The 24530-nt window shown below is 45.3% G+C and overlaps 1 protein-coding gene and 2 non-coding genes across 4 annotated transcripts; all 3 read left to right on the top strand.

The window, feature by feature from the left end:
* The first annotated feature begins 9052 nt into the window (after window positions 1–9052).
* KANSL2 (KAT8 regulatory NSL complex subunit 2) lies at window positions 9053–24214 on the top strand. 2 transcript variants are annotated; one of them, XM_066585812.1, is made up of 10 exons: window positions 9053–9108; window positions 9419–9674; window positions 13941–14119; window positions 15578–15692; window positions 17299–17462; window positions 17745–17911; window positions 19331–19427; window positions 20771–21024; window positions 21106–21288; window positions 23503–24214. In XM_066585812.1, exons 2-10 carry the CDS (start codon window positions 9427–9429, stop codon window positions 23617–23619), a joined length of 1524 nt encoding a protein of 507 aa, XP_066441909.1. In that variant the 5' UTR covers window positions 9053–9108; window positions 9419–9426; the 3' UTR covers window positions 23620–24214. The 2 variants fall into 2 exon arrangements, with proteins under 2 accessions (XP_066441909.1, XP_066441910.1); XM_066585813.1 differs by lacking the exon at window positions 9053–9108 and adding an exon at window positions 9263–9284.
* LOC136594482 (small nucleolar RNA SNORA2/SNORA34 family) lies at window positions 19091–19226 on the top strand. Its single transcript, XR_010788585.1, has one exon. It is a non-coding gene; the product is annotated as a small nucleolar RNA SNORA2/SNORA34 family (small nucleolar RNA).
* LOC136594471 (small nucleolar RNA SNORA2/SNORA34 family) lies at window positions 23113–23246 on the top strand. Its single transcript, XR_010788584.1, has one exon. It is a non-coding gene; the product is annotated as a small nucleolar RNA SNORA2/SNORA34 family (small nucleolar RNA).
* Window positions 24215–24530: the final 316 nt, after the last annotated feature.

Below are 24530 nucleotides of genomic sequence, written 5' to 3' on the forward strand. Positions count from 1 at the left end.
CATCACTTATACTATAAACTGCAGTACTTCAGTATTGCAGTATATAGTACTTTTGCCAGCATTGCATTAAGACATAAGGGGCAGAACTATATGGCAGCCCTGGGGGCCTTTAGATTGTGGGAGACCCCCGCCGATCTATTAATGATGGCCTTTCCTGAAGATTGGTCATCAATAGTTTACAACTGGACAACCCCTTTAATGATATTACATGTTATATCAGATTACTTGCCACTCATATGGAATATAATCTAATAAACAGTATTGATTTTCATCCTCACATTGCCTGTTAGGTAGCATCAGATACATTACAAGCAGCAATGGATTATACTTCAATTAGTACATTACCAACATTGTAGTGTCTGGATCTAATTCATTTATGGAATCCCTATCAGTTGTATTCATGGTGGGCTATGCATCATCAAGTAGTTGGAACTTCTCTGTAATCAACGATCTCATGAGTGAAAACTGTATAAACAAAAAACATCACTGCCATCAATAGTAACCAGTCAGATCGATACTAGAGATGAGCGAGCGTACTCGGAAAAGTACTACTCGCTCGAGTAATTTGCTTTATCCGAGTATCGCTGTGCTCGTCCCTGAAGATTCGGGTGCCGCTGCGGCTGACAGGTGAGTCGCAGCGGGGAGCAGGGGAGAGCGGGCGGGAGAGAGGGAGAGAAAGATCTTACCTCCGTTCCTCCCCGCTCTCCCCTGCAGCTCCCCGCTCCGTGCCGCCACCCGAATCTTCAGACCCGAGCACAGCGACACTCGGATAAAGCCAATTACTCGAGCAAGTAGTGCTTTTCCGAGTACGCTCGCTCATCTCTAATCGATACTTTTAATTTCAACGCTGATACCTGATTGGTTGCGATCAGCAATAGTTACATTTTTTCAGGACACTTTTTATGCTCTTGGGCCATAATATGTACTTTATGAAATGTTTTGTGGTGAGGGTTCAGTACGACATGTAAGTTTTTAGAATTGTTTATTATACATGTGGCGTAATAGTTTCATTAGTCCTTCATGTATATTCTGGTCTCCTCCAACAGTGGCCATATTATACTACAGTACAAGCAAAACGCTGGCGTATTTGTTTGTTAAAGAAGTTGTGCCAAGATACAAAGTTATCCCATATCCACAGGATAGGGAATCATTTTCTGATGGGTGGGGATCTGACCACTGGGACCTCCATCATTCCCGAGAACAGGGTTACCGAAGGCCCCGAATGAATGGAGTGGCAGTCGCACATTAATTTCTGCTCACTCCCTGCTGTATCCTGCATCACCGCTCTGGGTCTCCCATCTGACGTCATGTTTACAGTCTGTCCCTGCTTGTGTATGGGATGTCACAGGCTGCTGCAGCCAATGACAGAGTTCAGCGATGATCACGGAGCTCGGATATTGGCTGCAGCAGCGTGTGACATTCCGCAAACAGGTGGGACACTGCAGCCAGTAAAGGAATGGGAAAATCTGTAGCTAATGTGCATTTAACCTTAAGACACCTGACTTTTCCTAATAAGCTGCCGTGTGTACATAAGGAATAACACTAATGTTGACCATTATATAACGTGTATTCTGCATTTATCATCATTTTTCACCTCAAAATGTATCTATAATTCTCAGTTTTCCCTGAAAACTGGGTGAAGACTGGATTTTATGCTGTTTTTTCCATGTTCAGTGTATGGAGACACCAAATTGTGCTCCCTAAGGCCGGCTTCACATGGGTGAGAAAATCGCTCGAGATTTGTGTGTTGTGAGACGCGCAAATCTCGCACGAATATGAACCCCGCAGCAAAATTGCATGTTGACGAGCGTGATATGGGGCCGTGATTCACGACTCGATTTAGCACTCGTCTGTGTGAAATTAGCCTAACTCTTTGTAGCACACACAAATAAATAACAGAATCCTGGAGAATAGTCTACAGCAGTAGTGAGCAGTGTAGATGTTATTTCAGTAGCTGTGGGACAATATATTGCTAAGGGCTCACTCACACAAGTGTATTTAGACTGCATGTTACATGTGTATTTTATGCGCATAATACGCAGTGTTAAAAGTTGATTGATTTACATTGGACCATTCAAACTGGAGCTCCTCATGTGCACGTATTACACGTTTGCAAAAATGCAGCATGTTCTATTTTGGTGCGTATTAATAGTCTCTGGGTGCATAAACTCTGCAGTGAATACATGTTACTGCGTAGGTGCTGCGTACTGCATATTTTTACACGTAAAAAAATAGGCGTGTAATACGCAAACAACATACACCTGTGTGAGTGAGCCCTGTGTTAGCAGCAGTGTGAGTCTCTCCCTGTGTTGCAGTTTTCTCCACCTCTCCTCTCCATAGACTTCTATGGGCAGGATAAGACAACAGCCTCCTCCACTTCCTGTATTCCTGGTTACTAGAAATAGACTTCACAACAGGCAGTGGACAGCAAATTAGAAAGAAAAGAGACCCCCCTAGTGGCCAGTACTTTACAGTGCGGTTTTTAGCACAAAAACATGACCTTAGGTAAATACAGCGATTTTCACTACTACTTGGGTCAGGGGCGTAGCTAAAGGGTTATGGGCTCGGGTGCAAAGTTTATCTTGGGCCCCCTCAACCGCTTAACGCAGAGGCATAACTTGAAGTTCCTGGGCCCCAGTGCAAAACCTGTAACAGGGCCCCCAACTATAATGCTTTATTCATAGTACTGGGCTCCCTATATGGAAAAGAGAGGCCTTATGGGCCCCCTAAGGCTCCTGGGCCCGGGTGCAACCGCATCCCCTATAGTTACGGCAGTGCTTGTTATCACACTGGCTATCATATTAACGCAAATTGTCTCAAAGTGCCGTTACCATTTGAATTGGCTGCTCAACAACCCATAATAAAAGTGTCCGTTAAACCAAATCATGAGAAATTGTCAATTTGTCCACCATTTCTGAAAAACAATTTCAAGGGTGACAATCAATATGTCTGCACTGACAATCAAAATGGCCACCACAAGTGTATAGAAAACCAACATTATCTCTGAGTGCTACAAATATAACTTTTGCTGCTGCTCTAACCTGTGATTTACTAATATATGGCTGTATGTAAGTCTTACTTGGAATCATGCGGCCTCTGATTTTTGTAACTCATTGTGCAGCATATAGAGATCTGATTAGAAGGACCCAGAGCAGCGCTCACCCAACACTTGTGCTTTCTGTTAATATTGGGTACTTGTGCCTACCCTCAGCACTTGCTTTACCGTCAGTTTTTTGTGATGTGTCTATATTACTTGTCCCAGTAATGATGTCGGATCGCTCAGTGCTGTGAGACGTTTACCATACAGAATGTTCGTCTGTCTTTACATTTGCAAAATCTTGTGTTGCTGTTTAGGCCTCATGCCCACGGCCGGGTCAGATTCCACCTGTGAAATATCGCAGCGCAGTCAGACCCGGCGCCCCCCCAGAGACCCCATACTCGCCTCTCCGGATCCACCACCAGTGTCTTGTCCGACACGCATGCACAGTGCAGGGCATGACTCACTGGTACTGGGCTGTGACGCGGATTCCCGCAATACTTTCACTGCGGAAGTATAGCGGGACGTTCGGCTTCCATTGACTGCAGTGGAAGTCGTCCGTCTGTTTTTCCGCTCTGAATAGAACATGCTGCGATTCTCTTCCCTGCAGGTGGAAAATCACAGTTGATTTCCGCTCGTGGGCAAGGGAGAATCATTTAACACAGCATGTCTATGGACGGGCATTGCTGCGGAATTCCGCAGCGATAATCCGTCTGTGGGCATTCGACCTTAACCCTTTGCAATCCAATTTTGGATTCAGGGTTTCCTAGGGGGCTTTCTCTTTCTGCCAATTATACAATGGCACCATCTGCTGGCTAGAGCCAGTACTGCAGTGTGTGACATGCTGGAGGGAAGTGAGGACCTACTGCCATAACAGACCATCTATCTCTGTTCTGCTGATGGGGCCTACAGACTACACACTAGTGTTTCTTTAGTCCGTGTGTCAGACGTGAAAAAGCGGACAACGTGTGGCCCATGATATTTAGTGAGGCAGCACACACACTACCAAGTGTCAAAAGCTCATCGCAGGTCCAGTTCTTGTCCGTAAAACGGATGAGACTTAGGGCATGCAAGTGCATGTCAATCTGCGGGCCGTCCATGTGTCTGACAGCAAAAGGACAGCTGTCCCATATGAATTGCACCCCTATGCATCACTATGAAAACCCCTCTCAAGCCCCGGCCCTCGTCCCTGCTCTCAGGAAGCCCTGGGAAAGCCCTCTAGCCCCATCCCCTATCTCCAAATATGGGAAGATATGTAAGAGATCCCCTGTTGCTCCGCCCCCTCTCTCCTCTCTATGGGGGATTCCTAGGCTGTTTCACCATCTTCTCCCCAATAAAAACAATGGGCGATATAGCAGATTTTTCTTATCGCTGTGCGGCTGGAGTGAAGACATCGCAAATGAGAATGAAACCATTGAAAATCATTGGTTCCATAATCATGCGTTTTCACTCACTCAAGCATCACAGGAAAGTTGTAGCGCCAGTGGGTAAGTGCCCTAAAAATGTAAAATTGGGAAGAAATAGTCAAAAATCTCAATGCTTTGGGATGTTCATGCTTAGTGAACTAAAAAACAAAAGAAAAACACTCTTGAGTCTAATGTGCTTGACAGCTTTAAAAGATCTGTAAGTGGGGAGAAATGGGGAAAAAAATACAACGGCCCCATTTTTGAGGAGGTTTTGCTTTGCCAACGTACACTATGCAGTAAAAATGCCATGCTCTCTTTATTCTGTGGGGCAGTACAATTACAGCGATATCAAATTTATATAGTTTTTTTTCTATAGTATGACTTTAAAAAAAAAAAACCCTTTAAGAAAATTGCCTTCTGTCACCATCTTTTGAACACCATAACATTTTTTCATCAGTGGGGTTGTGTGAGGGCTCGTTTCTTGCGTGGGTTTTATTAATACCATTTTAGCGTACAATCGACTATTTGATCCCTTTTTATTCAGATTTTTTTGGATACGGGTGACCAAAAAAAGTGCAATTCTGGCATTGTGTATATTTTTTTCTTACAGTGTTAACTGTGCAGGATTAATAATCTTCTATTAATTGTATATTTCTGGGCGTAGAGTTACCAACGTTTTGTTTTATTTTTTCCATTGTTTGATGAGACTAGAAAAGGTGGAGGGTTAAACTTTTAATATATTTTATAATCAAAAAAAGTTTATGCAACTCATTTTGGTAGTTTTCTGTAGTCCCTGCATAGTATTGCATTATACTGAGTATACTGTGTTCTGACAGGCAGTCTATCAAGATGTACCCAAGGCAATCATTTATGGCAACCTTAGGGACCAAGACAATGGAACGCCACCTTGTGATCTCAGCACAAGGGGGACGATCAGAGCATTTAAATGCCACTGTCCGCATTTAAAGGGTTAACAACCACTATCGGTGTGACCGCGGATTATGGCTGTGTATGTAGTGGGCTCAGCTCCTGATTTGCACATGTACATGTGCGGTGCATATTGGGTAAAGACATTCTGTTTTATGTCCTAGTAGTGATTCCTGTATGATATGTGGTAATTGGCATTAAGATTTTCAAGTGGATTATAGGAGATCCAGTAGATTATATTAGATCCAGGTTTAAACAACCATGTTTTGTACCATTATGTATAATTGTTATATATGTATTATCACGATCCTGTCTACTTTACTGATAACTGATATATTATAAGGCAAACATATCTCGTTTTCTTATCTGAACAAAGTCCAAAAGGTTTACGTCTGGAGAAGCGCAGGTCTCAGGAACAGAAGTGAGGTGGTGCTGGTAGAGTTATGGGGTCTGGCGCTCATCCCGAGCCCACCAATCACCTCTTATCTGGTGGCTGGCGACCTTCCAATTACAACAAGGCTGTTCACAAGCTTGAATGTTCTATATGTACTTTTGTATCTGAATGTTCCTCACTCTTCGCGGCAATGAATAAACGTATTCGCCCCTGTAGGCACGGACCTGCGTCTGATTTAGTCCTTACCATATGTTCACCTCTGTAACCGTTCAGCTATATGGATCTCTGCCGGTTATACGGTATTTGTCATCAGTGTACCAAAAATGTAGGAAAGGAATGGAAACCATATCAGCTGTGGACCAAAGTGGTCTTCGTTTGCCACATTAAAGCCAGTGGCCCCATCCAGGGTCCTATGTGAATGCTATTATCGGCAGTTCCAAGATGGAAATTGGGAATGTAGCAAAAAAAAAAAAACAACTGATACACAATGGGTGTCAGACGGTTGCCTTGGTAAGTCTCTTGCCTCAATGTGCAGTTGTAGCTCTTCAGGCCTGATGTATATTGAAAAGGGACCCGCACCTATCTTCTATTCTGGACCCTACCAACCCCATCCAGATGTGATGGCTAAGCGCCCTGTGCTACGTTGCTTACGTAACTCCCATAGAAGTCAATGGGTGTTGTGCGCACATCGCAGCGCAGCTCACTGTGCTATGCTGTTTGTGTAACTCACGTTGACTTCTATGGGTGTTGCAGAAATAGTGTAGCTCAGCTGTTTATGTCAACCTGGCCACCTCAGATTCAGTAGCCTCCGTGTAAACACCCCCCTTTAAGGGGTATTCCATAAACATTCCTTTAGCGTTGATGACCTATCCTCGGGATTTAGTCATCAGTAGTTGATTGGCAGAAAGTCTGTCACTTGGGACCCCCGGTGATCACTTGACTTCAGCCTCTGCACTCATTGCAGCGAGGCAGGATATCCGTATTGGGGTCAGAGCCGGAAGTGCGATAGAAGGTATAGCTTCCATTGTTACACTTCTGGCTCCGATACCAGTGTGGATGCAGTGAGTGTGGGGGCTGAGATCAAGTGACCATCAGGGGGTCCTGAATGATGGACCCCCATGGATCAACTACTGATGATCTATTCTGGTAGGTCATCAATGCTAAAAGGGTTAAATACCTGGAATACCCCTTTAAGTAAGGTTAATATACTTCCACTCATCCATCTATTACTCCCTTAGGCTAGTTTGACACGGACGATTGTGATATGGCGCATAGTGTTAAGGCAGCAGAAATGCAGTCCTAAGCTCTCGCTCACAACCTGAAGGTTTCAAGTTCAATCCCCACGTGGTTCAGGTAGCCGGCTCAAGGTTGACTCAGCCTTCCATCCTTCCGAGGTCGGTAAAATGAGCCCCCAGCTTGTGGGGGTTAATAAATAAATTACCTGAAAGCGCTGTGGAATAAGTTGGCGCTGTACAAATAACAAGATTTTTATTTAATGTTAAAAACGTATTGCATCGCATGAAAATCGCAAGTTGTGCGTTGCGACGAGATAAAACGAAGGCTCCCTAGGCAAACATGTGATTAAAAAAAAAGAGCATGCCACGATTTTTTTTTCACGCAACATGGCATGAGTGAAAACATCACAAATGTGAAGAAACCATTGAAAAGCATGGGTTTTAGAATTCTGCATTTTTTCACGCACTGTCGCAAAAATTGCACGATTTTATCGCCCCTTGTGAAACCAGCCATAGGGGAGTGCGATATCGGGCCGTGTGATGTCTCCGCGGAAGGGGGGCGGTTTTGTGTCCAAAATGCCTCCCATCACTTGAGTACAGCAGCGATCCTCCGGCACGTCTTTCAGTTCCGTCGGAGGATCGGCTGGTGATTCCCTCGCATCGCACACTGTGCAATGTGTTTTTCGGCCCCAATAAAGACAACGGGCAAGACGTTCCGAGGAAACGCCCCAAAATAGGACATGCTGCCATTTTTTCCCCCGCGCTTCGATGCAGGAAAAACGTCGTTCATGTATATGACCCCATTCAAAAGAAAGGGATTAGAGATGAGCGAGCACGCTCGGTTACGGCAGTTACTAGAGCCAGCATCGCTCTTCTTGAGTAACTACATACTGGTCCGAGCGGGGGAGGGGGGGGGGGGGGGAGAAAGAGAGAGCTCTCTCCCCCCCGAATCTGCTTGGACCAGTATGCAGTTACTCAAGAAGAGCAATGCTCGCTCTACTAACTGCCTTGACCGAGCGTGCTCGCTCACCTCTAAAAGCGATTCCTACTCGTGCGAGATGTGAGCATCTCACAACACACAGATCTCGCAGGATTTTCTTGGCCTAAGGGCTTATTCACACAAATGAGAAACTTCTGTGTGATGCGAACAAATCTCGCACGAATATGAAATCCGCTCTTGGATTTTTTTTTTGCTCGCAGCTATTTTTTGGGCGCGGGAGGAATAGTCTGTTGTTTTCTATGGGACTTGCATGGAATGGAGCGCTATGCAATTTTTTGCCATTGACGTCTATGGGAAAAACGTGCGATCCTTTCACATCGCACGTCGACAAGCGGGATTTCGGTTTGAGTTTCTTGGCCTGATGTTGCGCTCGTCCCGTATGAATGTGGCCCGAGGGCTCAGCCCACATGACGGATATGTTTCCACGTAAAATACGCCGTATACAGCAAATCTTCATCGACTTTATTGGTGCTAGTTAGGCGCCAAAACAGGGCATGCTGCAGCGCCGTTGTAAGTGGCCCAATAGAAATAAATGGGCTTTACGCACGTTATACGCCGGCGCTGTGTGAGCGCTTACACTGTGGCCTGGTTTATGTGGTAACTGGGGGCAGGTAATGGGGTCAGTACTTGACTTGCCCCTATATATTCGTACTTGTGTTTACATCAGCCTGTGAACTGGGCCCAGAAGGACCAATCAATCCCTCCTTCTACTCTGCACTGTCCTGCTCTACAAGGCGAGTGGGCGAGTAACTCTACTCTCTGCTCCACCCCCCGACTCTCCCCAGTGCCAGTGAACAATTAAGCTCCTCCCACACTACGCAAGCCTTTGCTTTGTTTTTTTTTTTCCCTTCCTACATAACAAAGATGGCCGCCGGAAAGCTCATTCCGCCTCACAAGCCGCAGCACCCATTGCCTTTCTTCCCATTGGTTAACGAAATCTCGCGATACTCCCCCTTCCCTATCACGGAGCGAAGCGCGTCAAAGGGGCGGGAATAGCGGTGTGCTGTAATTCGTCAGTAGCCAATCACATCCTTTAGGGGCGTGTCTATCGGAGGGATTGCTGGACGAGCTCCCTCTTCTGTCTCAGTGCGCGAGGAGCGGCCGTGCAGGTAAAATGGCGGCGGTTGGCGCTGTGCTGAGTCACTAGTCATGAGGCGGTGGAGACATTAGTAGATATAGAAGTGTATGGGAAGCCCCGCTGGAGTCCCTCTAGCTACTGCCAGGATATTATAATGAGTCACGTGGTGCTGGCTGATAATCTGCACCATCGATTACATACACACGTGTGAGGGAGTATCGCTGGGGGGGTGTACTCTGTCTATAGATGATATGCTGTGCCTATAGGGGATATAAGTGCCTATAGGGCCCCCTTGTGGCTATTAGGGTCATTTCATAGATCTGTGTCTGTTCTCTCATTAGCTTCTCCGATGAACCGGATCCGCATCCACGTGCTGCCGAGCCGCGGCCGCCTGACGCCCGTCCCCCGCCCCTACGAGGCCGTGTCCTGCGGCTACACGCACCGGCCGTGCTCCCAGCCGCGCCTGGAAGGCTACGAGTTCTGCATCAAGCACATCTTGGAGGACCGGAATGCCCCGTACAAGCAGTGCAGCTACGTCTCCAGCAAGAACAGCCGGCGCTGCGGCGGCGCCGCCCCGAAACCCGACAAGAAGGACGGGTGAGGAAGACGTTTGTTTTTTGGTTTTTTTACGGACCAATATGCGCTCATGCACACGGCACGCAATAAAGATGGCAGCCTGTCCTACTTTAACGTGCATACACGCCAAGATGCTGCATGCCGTGCGGCCGGCACACGTAGGCCGGTTATGCTCTAAAGCCGATGCGTATCGTGAACAGTAGGGGTGAGGGTCCGGCGCACCATGCTCACAGTACCGTAAGTACATACAGTAAGGGGTACGCTGGGGTCATGGGGGGAAAAATGGTCAGGTTCCCAAAGCGGAGCATAGAGGCAGGTCGATGGAGGGGGGTTTAGATTAGGGAATAGGGCAGGCCTCCCTACAAATATATTTTAGGGAGCACTTAAAGCTGTGGGTGTTCAGAACTAACCTGATTGCCTGGGGTAGCGCATTCCAGAGAACTGGGGCAGCTCAGGAAAAGTTTTGGAGGCCAGGAGAGGGAGGAGGTCAAGTTTAGCGAGGAATGTAATCTAAGAGTAGGGTGGTAGAGATATGGGGTGGCGCAGCATTGTGGAGGGCCTTACGGGTGAGAGGGATGAGTTTAAATTGTAGTCCTAGATCTGTCGGGCAGACGGTGTAGGGACTGGCACAGGGTAGCGGTGCTTGATATGATAAGCCTAGCTGCTGCCTTCAGGATGGATTTGAGAGGGGAAGATCAGTAGTGAGTCCCAGTAATCAAGCCTGGAGTGGATAAGGGCAACGGTAACGACCCGTTTACACGTAACGATCATCGCTCATTTAAACAAATTTTGAGGGATGATCGTTACATGTAAGCGCGGGCGGTCTGTGTATGGATGATGATTTTAAGGTGAGCTTAAAGTCCATCATTCAGCTGCAGAGATAAAGTGTCTCTGGATAGACCACAGGCTGTTTTCTCCACGGTAGGCGGCAGATAACATTGTAATCTGCTGGCAGACGCGAACAGAACAATTCAGCTGTGTGCACCACTGGGCATGTGATCACTGGGCTTTGCCATCAGCTCCTGGAGGTACTTTTACATGGAAATGAAAATTATAAAGTGTTAATGGCCGTTAACACTTTATGCAAATAGATAGCAAAATCCTTAAGTCATTTGAAAGATTATCTTTGAGTGTAAATGGGCCGTAAGAGTCTTTGATGTCTCCATGGTGTGGAAAGGGGGGATTCGGGAGATGTTTTTGAGGTGCAGGTAACATGATCGAGCCAGTGACTGAATATGAGGAGTGAAAGAAAGGTCAGAATCAAATATGACCCCAAGTCAGCGGGTGTGCTGCTGAGGAGTTATGGTGGGACCGCAGAGATGGAGACATCAGGTTTAGGTCTGTGAGTAGATGGCGGAAACACGAGAGGACCAAGGATGAACCCTGAGGAAACCCACCTGCAAGGAGAAGAGGAGTAGAGCCGGCAAATGATACACAGAAAGGAGGAGGAAAGCCAGAAGAGCGCAGTATCCTCAGGCCGGTGGACAAGGGGTCGGCTCTCTGCAGCATTTGGCACTGTAGACCACCAAGAACATCAGTATGGGGGTCATCATTTGACCTGGCAGTCAGGAGGTCGTTGGGCACTTTAGTGAGAGCGGTTTCTGTAGACTGTAGAGAGCCGGACTGTAAGGGGTTAAGAAGGGTTATCTGAGCGTGAGCGTAGACGAGGTGTTCCAGGAGTTTGGAAATGAAGGGGAGACTGTAGACAGGCCGGTAGTTGGCCGGCTGGTGACAATGTGGGTCGTAGTGTTCGATGACCTAGCGGGAGTTGTGTAACGGTGCTTGTACACATTAGATCTGGATCGCCCATACTTGCCATCATCTGTGTAAGGCCTCCTGCACACGGCTGGGTCGGATCCGGCATCCGCCCTCGCCATCCATGTGAACGCCCCGTTAAAACAGCCTTGCGTCTACAGGATGCAGGGAATTCCCCGCTGCGGTTGTCACAGCGCGGCAGGGGATCGCAGAGTTGAAAACAATGGCGCTCCTAGCTGCGATCTCACAGCTAGATGGAACAGGGCACAATTATTTTTTACCTGCATCACGGTGCCATGCGGGAAAACATCGTTAATGTGAATGAACCCATTCAAAAGAATGGGGCTCATATTTGTTCAAGAACTGCGCCTTTCGCAACACACAATTCTTGTGCGATTTTTCTCGGCCGTGTGACAATGGGCTTAAATGTTCTGGTTTTAATACGGACACTGAAAGGTCCTTATTACAGCCCATTACTGGAGCCTATGTATGAACCCGATAACCTTTAAGTTGGCCTAAAATCGGCCAATAAGGTTGGGCATTGGTAACTTGGCATGTCTTGTTCCTGTAAGGATGATACGGGTAGCTATAAAAGCTTCGGTTACTGACTCGGATGGGTAAGGGCCGGGCCTGTCTTACAAATATGCATAAATTAGAAACCTGACGGAGAAGCGTCCACTTTAGGAACATTCAAGTTATCTAGTTTAACCCCTTCCCTCTCCATGACGTAAGGGGGACGTCATGGGAGCGGGGTACTTCCCACAAAATGACATACCCATACGTCATAGCGATAGTGCGAGATCATGACAGATCTCGCGCTATCCAGCCCCGGAAGGCGACTGTCAGTGATAGCCGGCCTCCCGCTGCAACAGCAAGGATGCATTGGAGATGCGCCCCCCCCCCCCCCCCCCGCTGTTAACCACTTCCCTGCCGCGATCTATATAGATCGCAGCATAGGAAGGGTTCACTGAGGGAGTGCGCCTCCTCCGTGACTTCAGCTGGCTCTCGCGATGTTATCTCAGAGAGCCCGGCTGGTTACTATGGCAACAGGGCACCAGAACCTGTGATCGCTGTATAAGCGATAAGGCATTGCAGGAGAGAAGTCCTGCAATGCCTTATCGTAGCGAAAAAAAAATAAAATCAAAATGTAAAAAAAGGAAAACCTTTATGTTTTTTTTCTCATATTGGCATTAAAAAACCCCCCACATATTTGGTATAGTCATGTCCGTAAAGACCTGTACAATAAATCGAACACGCTTTTTATTCTGCAAGGCAAAGAGCGTTAAAAAAAAAAGCTAAAAAACTGAGGCAAAATGCTAATTTTTAGCATTTTGCCTCCCAAAAAACGCAATAAAAATGATTTTAAAAAAAGTATGTACCCCAAAATGGTACCAATAAAAACTACAGCTCGTCTCGCAAAAAATAAGCCCTCATAGAGCTCCGTACATAAAAAAATGAAAGTTACAGGACTTTGGATGCAGTGATTTAGGGAAAAAAAAATTTCCAAAAGGTTTTTATTGCAGAAAAGTGGAAAAACCTAAAAAATTTAAGAATTTTGGTATCGTTGTAACCGTACCGCCCCGCAGAAGAAATGAATTGTCATTTATGCTGCATGATTAACGCTGTAAAAAAAATAATCTATGGCAGAATTGATGCGTTTTCTCTCCCTGCGATCATAAAAAAAAAAATAATGATAAGTTTTACAATATAGCCTATGTACCCAAAAATGACACCAATAAAAACTACAGCTCGCCACGCCAAAAACAAGCCCTTATAAGGCCGCGTCGACGGAAAAATAAAAAGGTATGGCTCTTGAAAAATGGAGAAGAAAAAATACCAAAAATCGTTGCGTCCTTAATGCCCAAAATAGGCCATGTCCTTAAGGGGTTAAATAGTTAAAGGGGGTTGTCCCGCAAAATCAAGTGAAGTTAAACACTTCTGTATGGCCATATAAATGCACTTTGTAATATACATCGTGCATTAAATATGAGCCATACAGAAGTTATATACTTACCTACAGGGGGTCCCCCCCCCCCCCCTGTGTTGGCGTCCCCGTCTCCCTGGCGCCGACCAAATCCTTCTCCTTGATTAGACGACCTGTGCGACGCGAGCACGCTGGAGTGGCCCCAGGCCCCATTCAACGGGACAGAAGAGGGCAGACTGCGCAAGCACGTCTAATCAAGGAAAAGGATTTGGTCGGCGCCACGATGTATATTACAAAGTGCATTTATATGGCCATACAGAAGTGTTTAACTTCACTTGATTTTGCGGGACAACCCCTTTAAGTAATTTTTCGTGGCTGATGTGCCATATTTGTTACGGTCTGTTACCGTCCGGAGCCTCACAATGCTGGTACTTTAGCAAACTTCCAGCAAAAATGTCCTGCCCGCTTCCTGCGCGGTTCCTGCGCCCCTGTTACAGCGGGTCAGTTGTCCTACATCACGTCGCCGTACGATGGATTACGCTCTACAAAGCGCAGTGAGATAAGAGCTGTAATATATTCCTACATGTTTGGTGGTTTTTCTCCTGCAGGGTTTCTTTCTGTGCTGAGCATGCCCGTAGAAATGCCCTCGCTCTTCAGGCTCAAATTAAGAAATCGAACCCAGGAACAACCTGCGAGTCTTTGTTATACCAGTTAAGCTCCTATGCCCGAGGAGATCTTGGTACCCCGACCCAAGAAAGCAGCAGAAGTGAAGCCAGTCGGATCCTTGGTATGTCTCTACTACTTGTTACATTTTATTTATTTATTTTTAATATTCATTAGGGTGAATGCAGACGGGCGGAAATTCCGCAGTGAGATTTCCCGCTGAATTCCCGCCTGTGCCCGCTGCCATAGGATAGCATGTGTGCATGCAAACCTATGCAGACAGCTGTGATTTGACCGCATGAAAACACGTGCGGTAAACAAATCGCGGCATGTTCTATTCCTGTGCGAGCTTCACAGAGGCTCGCACAAACCTCACCACTGACTGCATGTGCAGAGACTGGACGCCAGGAGGAGGTAAGCGCTGGGTCACTGCAGGGGCACGGGTCTCATCCTGCTGCGAGAGTTCTCGCAGCGGGATCCGACCCATTCGCCTGCATTCACCCTTACTGGAGTTTATTCCTCATCAACTATTATGGGCTTTAAAGTTAAAGGGTTCTTCCCGTTTCGGACTAAAATGGCTGCAATGGGAATACTGCTGTTTACCAGGTGGCCAGGAGAAACGGCTGAGCTATGCTGTTTCTGCTTCTCTTATAGAAGTTAGTGAGAGTTATACAAGCAGTGTAGCACAGTGAGCTACGCTTTAATGCATTAAAAAAAAACAAACTTTAAATGGTCATTGGTGGCTAGTTAGTAAAAGTGCAAATCGCTTCGTTTTTGTGCTGAAAACTGCTGCCCTCTGATAGTATATTGTCCTTCTAACTTACTGTCCTCTGCCTGGGAGACTCTCGCACACAGGCAAGCTGCTGCAGGTAATGAAGTGTTTACTCACTGCTACTAAAATTGCATCAGCACTGCTCAGTACTTCTCTATAATGTCCTCCATGTTGCTGTTACTTATGTGTCCTGCAGAGAGATAAAAGATCCTGCTTTCCTATATGTGCAGTGTATGTAAGATGACATAGCAGCTAGTCCCGCCACATCAGGGAGAACTGACGATTAGAAATACATCCTGCAGAGGGCAAAACTGGTTAAAAGTGCTGGTTACACATCATATAATGGCCAGAAAGTTATTCCTCGTGCGCACACGGCATCCTATTCTGATATTTAGGTGTGCTTTAACCCTTTGCAATCCAATTTTGGATTCAGGGTTTCCTAGAGGGTTTTCTTTTTGACATTATACAATGGCGCCATCTGCTGGCTAGAGCCAGTACTGCAGTATGTGACATGCTGGAGAGGCTCCCGACAAGTGTGGCCAGTAATATACAGTAAGAATACCCTGCCAGACGTCTTCCGACATCGGAGCTGTACAGCCTTCAATCAGAATGTCTTCAGACGTCAAACAGTGGATTGGAAAGGGTTAATGGGTTTGAAGTGATGCTTTTTATGCCCTTTTAGCATGTAATGTCTGAAATTATGCATTTAGTATTTTTAGTAATTCCTCAGGTGAACGTTGTGCTACAACTCGGAAGAATTTCTGCAATTCTATTTCCACTTTGCAATGAATGTTAATGTTTTACCCTCAGATGAGGACAGCTACAGCGATAGCGACCACGAGGCGGTAACGGTGGATCAGACTTGGATGGGAGATCTCGATAGTGAAGCAGACAGTCTGGACAGTGATCAGGAGGATCCTCTGAAGTAAGTCTGGGCTAATTAACGATTAATGTGCAATTAGATGATCACGTTGTCACCGGTAATCTAAGCATTTTACCAGATTGTTCTTGGTGTAGATTTGGGTTGTCCAACTAGAACCCTGCCGGTTCCAGGTCTCGCACCATGTTTCTCACAGCTTTCAGCATTTTGTAGAACTAGATTTGAGCTCCTACAACAGTTATGTTCTAGCTGTCATTTGCACTAGGGTCACTTTTCTGTAGACGCACTCAGGCATTTAGTCCCAATGGCTCCTCTGTTGCTGTTGGGTGCAAAATATCCATAGAAGTTGCTTGAATTTATTGGTATCAACACCAGATTAACTTTTTCCATTGTGAAACCCAGGAGAATCCACACAAGCCTGTGTATTATGTGGATTCGACCTGTTAAGTTAGTGGCTGACATCTGACTTCTGTATAACTCTGATTTACGGGTCATACTATGGATTTTTAAACCCCCAGTGCTTTTGGACAAGCTCAGTTCACTCTGCATTAACTAATTAAAGGACTTCAATTTTGGATGAACTGAACTCGTTCAACTTCAAACTACTATCTCTGGTTCAATCAGGGCTACCTACGTGTTTTTAGTGTCATTTTAAAGTGAAGATTCCTAGCTTTAACCCTTTCCAATCCACTGTCTGACCTCTGAAGACATTATGATTTAAGGCTGTACAACTCCGATGTTGGAAGACGTCCGTCGGGGTTCTCTTACTGTATATTGCCAGCCTCTCTCCTGTTGGAGCCTATCCAACGTGTCACCTCATGCAGTACTGGCTTTAGCCAGCAGATAGCGTGGTTGTATAATGGCAGAAAAAGAGTAAGCCCCCTAGGAAAACCAGGATATAAATTGGACTGGAAAGGGTTAAAAATGACATGAGAAGCATGTTGATAGCTTTTACAAAACTGGAGCTAGGGCCATTTTAAAGTGGAATCGGGAATACTGAATCTACAGATGTCTGTTTTCAGTGAGCGAGGGAAGAGACCAGCAGCAGCAGAGGTCATTTGTGATTCGCCTGTCTCTGCCCCTACCCAAGGGCAAGGGTGACATGTATTTTTTTTTTGTATTTTTTATCGCCCCAATCAGAGAGCATATTTACTCTGATTATCACTTAAGGGTCTTTCTTCCCAGATAAAGGAGTGGAAAAAAATGAGGGCTTGGTCATCTAATCACCCCTACACTGTTTACACTACAGATACTGCAGTCATTGCTGACGATGGCATCTAAAGATTTTTACAGAAATCTTTTATTCTCCTTACACAAAGCTTTAAAAATTGAAAGAAAAAAAAAAAAACCTACACATATGTATTTTACTGTACGGGTGGTTGCTGCTGCTGCTGCTCCAACCCATGTGTAGTGGCCGGCGCTTGTAACTGCAGGCTGGGGTCTCATTAAAATCAACGAGTGTTTCCCTAGACCACCCCCTTTAACTTCTGTAGCATGCCCTAAGATCCATACAGAGTTTATTTCTTGATATGAATGGCTTTACAGAGCCAGAAAAAAAAATCATGCGACTCAAACATACAGAATGTCTTAAATGTGCACATTTTGGGGTAGGCCTAGTTACACTGTTAATGTGTTTCACTGTAATTTGCAGACACGCCGGAGTTTACACCGCTGAAGAAGTGACTCTTATAATGCGCGAGAAGCTCATCCGGCTTCAGTCTCTGTACATCGATCAGTTCAAGAGACTGCAGCACCTGCTGAAGGAAAAGAAGAGAAACTACTTGCACAATGTGAAGACGGAGCATGAAACCATTGGTATGTATTCTGTCCCCAGCTGGAACTGATGCTGTGGGTACATAAAACTCCAAGTGTTCTGCTAGGTCTTTAAACCATCGCTTTGCTCTTATGGTATGCACTCCACCAATAATCTTCCTGCTTAACATTTGCGCTACTTGGGACACACATTGTTGCTTCTGCCATTGTGTACATTTACCGTGCACAGCGAACCCTAACTCGGACTACATGGCATTTATGACATTCTTGTTTGCATTTTTAGCTTATTCTGGTGGTCAGTGTCTTGTCTCTCCCTTACCCTAGGGAGTAGCCTTCTCACCGGTCCAGAGGCACACTCCTCTAAAGAGCGGGACAACCTGAAGAAACTAAAGGCGTTACGGCGCTATAGAAAACGGTACGGAGTGGAGGCTCTCTTACACCGACAACTGAAAGAACGTCGTATCCTGGCCACAGAGGGTGGATCCCAACAGGTATGTTGCCTTTCTTTTCGTTCCTGATAAAGCTGCTATTGTTCAAACGAGCGAAAGCGAACGATGATCGTTCGCTTTAAACACGAGTGAATGGGAATCGTGCACTTTTTTCTTTTTTTTTTCCGTTCCGTTTCAGCTGGCATAAAAATCATCGTTGGATCGTTCACTTATCGTTGTGTTTAAACAGAAGTCGTTCAGTTTTTCACATGGGGACACTGAATGATTCTCAACGATGATCTGCCTGTCTAAACGGGCTGAGCAGTTAGCAGTGAAGTCACTCGCTCGTCTATAAGGGGCATTAACTATAGGCAGAAGTATTACAAACACTCCTCAACGTTGTAATTGCAATGCCAAGAAGGACAAGCTGTAAGGGTTTGCAAATCATTGAAGTCGAAGGGGGTCGCTAAAATATGCAAATGTTCAAGCACCCAGGTCCAATCTGTGGGAGGGACTTCAATGGTATAAAAGCCGGAACGAAAGCAAGTGGTTCTTATTTTTATCCCCAGCCACATAACCTTAAAACCCACATAGTCTATGGTACGATTGTGTTGGTCCAACCAGACATCACGTATTTCTGCGTGTAGCACTCGATACTGAATAAATCCTAGATGTGTTGAATATGGTTAACATTTTTTTATTTTATTTGTATATTGTCTGTCTATCCTTCCATTTCCATAATCCCGTGACTTTTCTTTCCTGGTTTTGCAATTTCAGTGTTGAACGTATAAAATGGAAATATGTTGGGCATGAAAAACTATTTAAAGTTAATTCTTTCCAATCCATTTTTGGAAAGGGGGCTTGCTGCTTCTGCTGTTATAAAACAGCGCCATCTGCTGGCTAAAGCCAGTAAGTACATCATGTGATACATTAGAGCGGGCGGCAGAATACAGTGAGTATACCTTGTCTGACACCTTCCGACACCGTAACTGTACAGACTTCAACGACCGTGTCGAAGATGGCCAACAGTGGACAGGAAAGGGTTAAAATCTAAATATACCTGCATTTATCAGTGGTGCGGTATATAAAAGACGCTTAAAACTAGTGCAAAGTAATCCAAACCCTTTGCTGTGCTTTCCATATGCGACTGCTGCAACTTAATGTTACTCTTTTTGTTAAACGACTCCCACAGTCCGACGTGTAAATGGAGACCCATTTGTACCTCCACGTCTCGGAGGTGAGCAGGCCCAGAATCAAGGCTCGTGGCTTGTTGTAGCTGTGGGTTTCAAACTGGTGCCTATATGAACTCTTCCTGTGGTCTGTTAGCTGCGCGGTTCACGCTCTGTAGGCCCAGCTAATTCAGTTGGAAGGAACAAAGTAACTCCTTGGTGATCGTAATGACACACTTGCATTTCCTTTAATATCTTGTGATTTTTGTCTATTCTAGGTCTTTTGAGACTAAACTTGTCTTCCGTTTTGCAGGCTCACACCACACGATCGAGTCAGCGCTGCCTTGCCTTTGTAGAAGATGTGCGCTGCTCTAATCCAAGCCTTCCTATGAGCAGACACTGCTTGTCTCGTATCCTTCGTCTAGTGGATAAAAAACCAATACTTCAGCTATTGCAATAATAGTTATAGAAAAAAATGGAAGTTCGATATCTCAGGAGCTGCAGAATGGTTTCCAAGGATGCATTTTTTTAAAAAAATATCTGAATATATTTGCACATGTAGTTGATCATCACTTTTAACCCTTTCCAATCCAATTTGTATCCTGGTTTTCCTAGGGGGCTTACTCTTTTTCTGCCGTTATACAATGGCGCTATCTGCTGGCTAAAGCCAGTACTGCATGAGGGGACACGTTGGATAGGCTCCGACAGCAGAGAGGCTGGCAATATACAGTAAGAGAACCCCGACGGACGTCTTCCAACATCGGCGCTGTACAGCCTTAAATCATAATGTCTTTAGAGGTCAGACAGTGGATTGGAAAGGGTTAAAGGACACTTAAGTTACCAGTGTAAATGCTGTCTGGGGAATGGAGGGGATGTGGGATATATTGCCTGCAGTTATTCCTCTGCGACCCCTCCAAACTGCCTGTTTTTGACTGCCCAGGATTGCTGCAGCAATTTCCTAACTACCTAATCCACACGCTGGGCTGATCTCTAGCCAGGGCTGATCACATGAGCAGCTCTGGCCAATCCGACTACTAATGCATGCACCTACTCTAACGCTACCAGTGGGGATTAGGCAGTCGTGTCTGCCATCTTGGAGGGCCGTATACACAACCTGGAACCTGTGACTTGGAGGGGTGACGGAGGAAAGACTGCAGTTAATATATTCCCCCTACACTTTTTTTTCCTATTCCTGCATCCCTCACCTAATTGCTTGTTCTATTTTGGATGTCTCTTATGTATATTGTAGTTACTTCCATGCAGTGCAGCCTCCTATCTGATGCTTATTGAGACTCGTCTTGATGTTAAAATCTCTCCCTGCTTTCTTCTAATATTCTGTGCTATCACTTCCATTATGCATCAGTGTCACATGACCACTAGTTATCAGGACCTTCTATGCTTGCCTAAGTAAACAGGAGGCTGAACTATCGCCTCCTTCGTTATAACTGTGTGACAAGAGCCGTTAATCATCAGTAACTGTGATGGGCATTGTGTTTCCCCTCTAAAGGCCTTGTGTGGTAGGGCCCAACACATAGAAGTTACGTTGATTGAAAAACTTTTTGAGAGAGATGTAAAGCTAAGTAATAGCTAACTTGTATATGATAGGGAGCGCTAGTTACATGATGAATGGGGGGGGGGACTTAATTTTTAAGTACATCAAAAATGTAAACTTCTCCGTGCATAAGATATAGCTTAGCATCTGTGTTGGCTTTGTAGCATGTAGAACAAACTTTCCTTAATTCAGTCTGACCAGATATTTGTCAAGACAGTAACCAAGTTCTCTTTAAAATGTGTGCGGGGTCTGAGGAGGTTCCTTGCAATAAACCTCTTCCAGTGAGCCTGTCCGAGGATCCGTGCTGCCCGCTTCACTACAGTTTGCCATCACCAATGTACAAGTCCGAGCCAGTGCTTCCTGTGCCAGAGCCAATGGACGTGGCTCCCGTGGAGCTGTACTTGAGCGCGGCTGAGCTACAGCCTACTGAGAACTTGCCCCTCGAGTTCAGTGATGTAAGTTCTATCTGGGTGACGGGAGACTCGCAGTTGTCATGTTAAGGGAAACTTATCCATTCCCCCTTTTTCCTTCCTCAGGACCTGGATGTGGTAGGCGATGGCATGCAGTGTCCTCCGTCTCCTTTCCTCTTCGAACCTTCTGACATGGGGTTGAACGACGTTACAAAAACACCATTTGAAATACTTGCAGATGACCCTGAACAGACCCCTGCGAGTGATGCGCTCTTGACAGCGGACTCCCTGGTAGGGTCCGATCAACAGGTACCTACTAATGTTGTGTAAAATCAATGACCCTTTCTGTTTTTGAACATACTTCAGTCTTTTGTGCTTGAGTTACTGAATTAGTAATGTATTACCCCATTGACATTCTGAAGTTTGTACCAGGAGGAATCGATCAGGAAGTACTGGCAGGAGTAGTTAGGAGACCTCTGACTACACCAGGTTGCCAAAAGTATTGGGACACCTATAGGTGACTAAATGCAATACTGTGAGCCACCATTGGCCCCAATGATTGCAATAGTCCTCCTAGACATGCTTTCCATCACAATCCGATCGCTAAGTGGAGAGACCTGCCTCCATTCCTTGAGGAGAGCTTCAGATGGATGCAGGGGATGATGGGCGGGAACGGATACTGCGTTCTAGTGCGCCGGTTATTTTCTCGCACGAGCGTTGACACACAGAAATAGAATCAATAGTGCTGTTCGGTTGCCATAGCGGCATACCGTATAATGCAAGGTATTGCCAATACGGTGGTATTGCATTATACTGTATGAGTGATCAAACAGTTGCAAGTTCAAGAATCCCATTGGGACTTAACAAAAAAAAAGTGAAAAAATTTTAATTGGGAAAAAAACAAAAGTTAATGAAATCTTAAACTCTTTTCCCCATATTTTATAATATAAAATCCAAAGTAAAAACCCTAAAACATATTTGCTAACGCTGTATCTGTGAAAGTCTGATCTATCATAGTAACGCATTACTTATCCTGCATGGTGAATGTCATGGAAGGGGAAAAAATGCATTATGCCAGAATTGCTTGCTTTTTTTTTTTTTTTTTTTTGTCACTTCTCTTGCTCAAACAGCAGGGACTGAAGAAACTGACCGATCCCTGCTGTTTTTAACACTTTAGATGCTGTGGTCAATGTAACCACGGCACGCAAAAGGCTGACAGAGGAAGCGGCGCTCCCTCGGTCATCCAGTTGGACCCCTGTGATCGTTTCAATAGGTTGCTATTGGAACCCAAGAGGCTTGAAGATGGCTTCTGGTGCTGCCAGATACGGTGGCCTATGAGGCTTGGCCTGTGACTGAGCTTCATAGTCTTTTTTTTATAATACACTGCAGTATAGCAGTGTATTTTAAGAGCAATAAAAAGTAGTGAAAGTCAAGTCCCCTAATAGGACAACTCTTAAAAAGCAAAAAAAATATATATATAAAACACGGGCGCAGACAACAAACTTGGTATCGGCGCATTCATGACTAAGTGAAACGGTTAAAAACTGTTTAAAAAAAAAACCCTGAAGACCATCAAAAAATTGTTCCATTTAAAAAGTACAACTCTTCCTTGGCGAGAGAATTCCTCGCACAGCACTATTGCTGAAAAAAATGTCAGGGGTCTGTGAATGTGGGGATAAAAAAAAAAAATACATTACCAAAAAATGCTAAAGTTCCAAAAAAAGCTACAGTACTGTGTATAAACGGGACGATTAGTCTGTATGTTGGGATTGTTGTAACATCGTCCTTCTGTAGAGAGCATGCTAAAATCGGGACTTATCAGGAGGCATGCAACTCTTTTGATCTAAAACAGGGGTCCCCAACTCCAGTCCTCAGGGACCCCCAACAGGTCATGTTTTCAGGATATCCTATAGTAAGAACACCTGTGGCAATGTCTGAGGCACTGAGGATAATTACATCACCTGTGCAATACTGAGGAAATCCTGAAAACATGACCTGTTGGCGGTCCCTGAGGACTGAAGTTGGGGAACAATGATCTAAATGAGGTCAATAGTTTTTGATTGGAGTGTGATGTGATTGTGAATCTTTCATATCCAGGCAGAGCTGAGGGTATCTGATATAAACAATACCCGTCTTGCCCTGAATCAAGGCTGGTGGCTTGTAGTAGCTGCTGGTTTCAAGCAGGTGCACAAACGAACAACTTCCTGTGGTCTGTTGGCCGCCATGTTTCCTGTATGGCTGAGCCAATTCAGTTGGAAGTGACAATGGGGAAATATATGAAGACTTGGGATTCAAAACACCGGTCTTAATATTCCGGCTGGCAAATGATGTGCCTTATTTGTGAAGAGGCACATCTCTGCTTCTCTATGCCGATGCAGTCGTCTTACATTCTTGACAAGTGCGTCTTGTGCTAGACTTTCTCATTTCATACGCCATAAAATACTTCCCCCAATGTCTATGTACCGTGTGATGAATGAACCAGGCTACAATTGTGTTTAAAATTGTTTAACTACTATTTTTCAGAGTCAAAACCAGTCGGCAGCGACTTCTCCAGAACTCACAGAACAGAGCAGTGATGATGTATTGGATCCAGTGCCGTCAACAGCAAATGGAAGCGCAGACGGTGCGACCTTCGACTGAATCTTACTACAGAAAGTTTAATGGGAACCTGTCGGCCAAGTTAACTACGAGTATGATGGTACAGTGCCCGTAAATGCCCTGGTAGACAAAAAGTTGAAATGGTCATCTGGGTGATACTGGAGAGGCGAGTAGTCGGGGTCTTGGTCACTATCACACCCACTTTGCATCGATTTAACCTCCCATTTGGCAGCGCTGAACTATAAAGTGGGTGCTAGCTATGCCAAGTAGGATGTTTACCAAGGTGGCGTGGGTGTGATCGCAGCCCAGACAACTATCTATTGACCATTTCATCAGATGACTGTCGCTGAGCAGAAGTCTTGTAACTTCATCCTAGTTATCCCAGTGATTTGGACGGTCATGTCTGCTAAGGGATTTACCAGCACTGTGGGATCGAGGCGGTGGTTTAATAACGACAACGTTGATGATATGGTTTATTTTATGATTACTTTCAACTCACTTTTTCATTTGAAGACTCAATCCTCTCCCTTACACATGCGGTCTTACTAAAACTGGTTAATATTTACATCAGTAGTTATGGGAAAGCACTGAGAATAGAAAATTGAAACTTTTGCATTCATAAAATTATCTGGAAAAACCTTGTCTGTTTTAGAGGCTTCTTTTATCTTAAGGAGGAATGATTACACAGGAATGATCATCGCTCAGTGAATGGGGATCGTTCTGACCCACCTGCCTTCATTCACAGTACACGGGCCAAATGTCGCTCAGTTTTCATGCATGCATAAACTGAACGATAAGTGAATGAATTCAGTCTGCGCATGCCTTTACACTGAGAGCTGATCCCTCAGATTCTCGCTGATTGCGGGACATCTGACTTATTGGGAAAATGCATACCAACGCTGCTGAAACCGCAGCAAACGTCTGTGTGAGGGAGGCCTTACAGAAAGTGTAGA

This window comes from Eleutherodactylus coqui, chromosome 1, assembly GCF_035609145.1.
Source record: "Eleutherodactylus coqui strain aEleCoq1 chromosome 1, aEleCoq1.hap1, whole genome shotgun sequence".
Taxonomy (NCBI): Eukaryota; Metazoa; Chordata; class Amphibia; order Anura; family Eleutherodactylidae; genus Eleutherodactylus; species Eleutherodactylus coqui.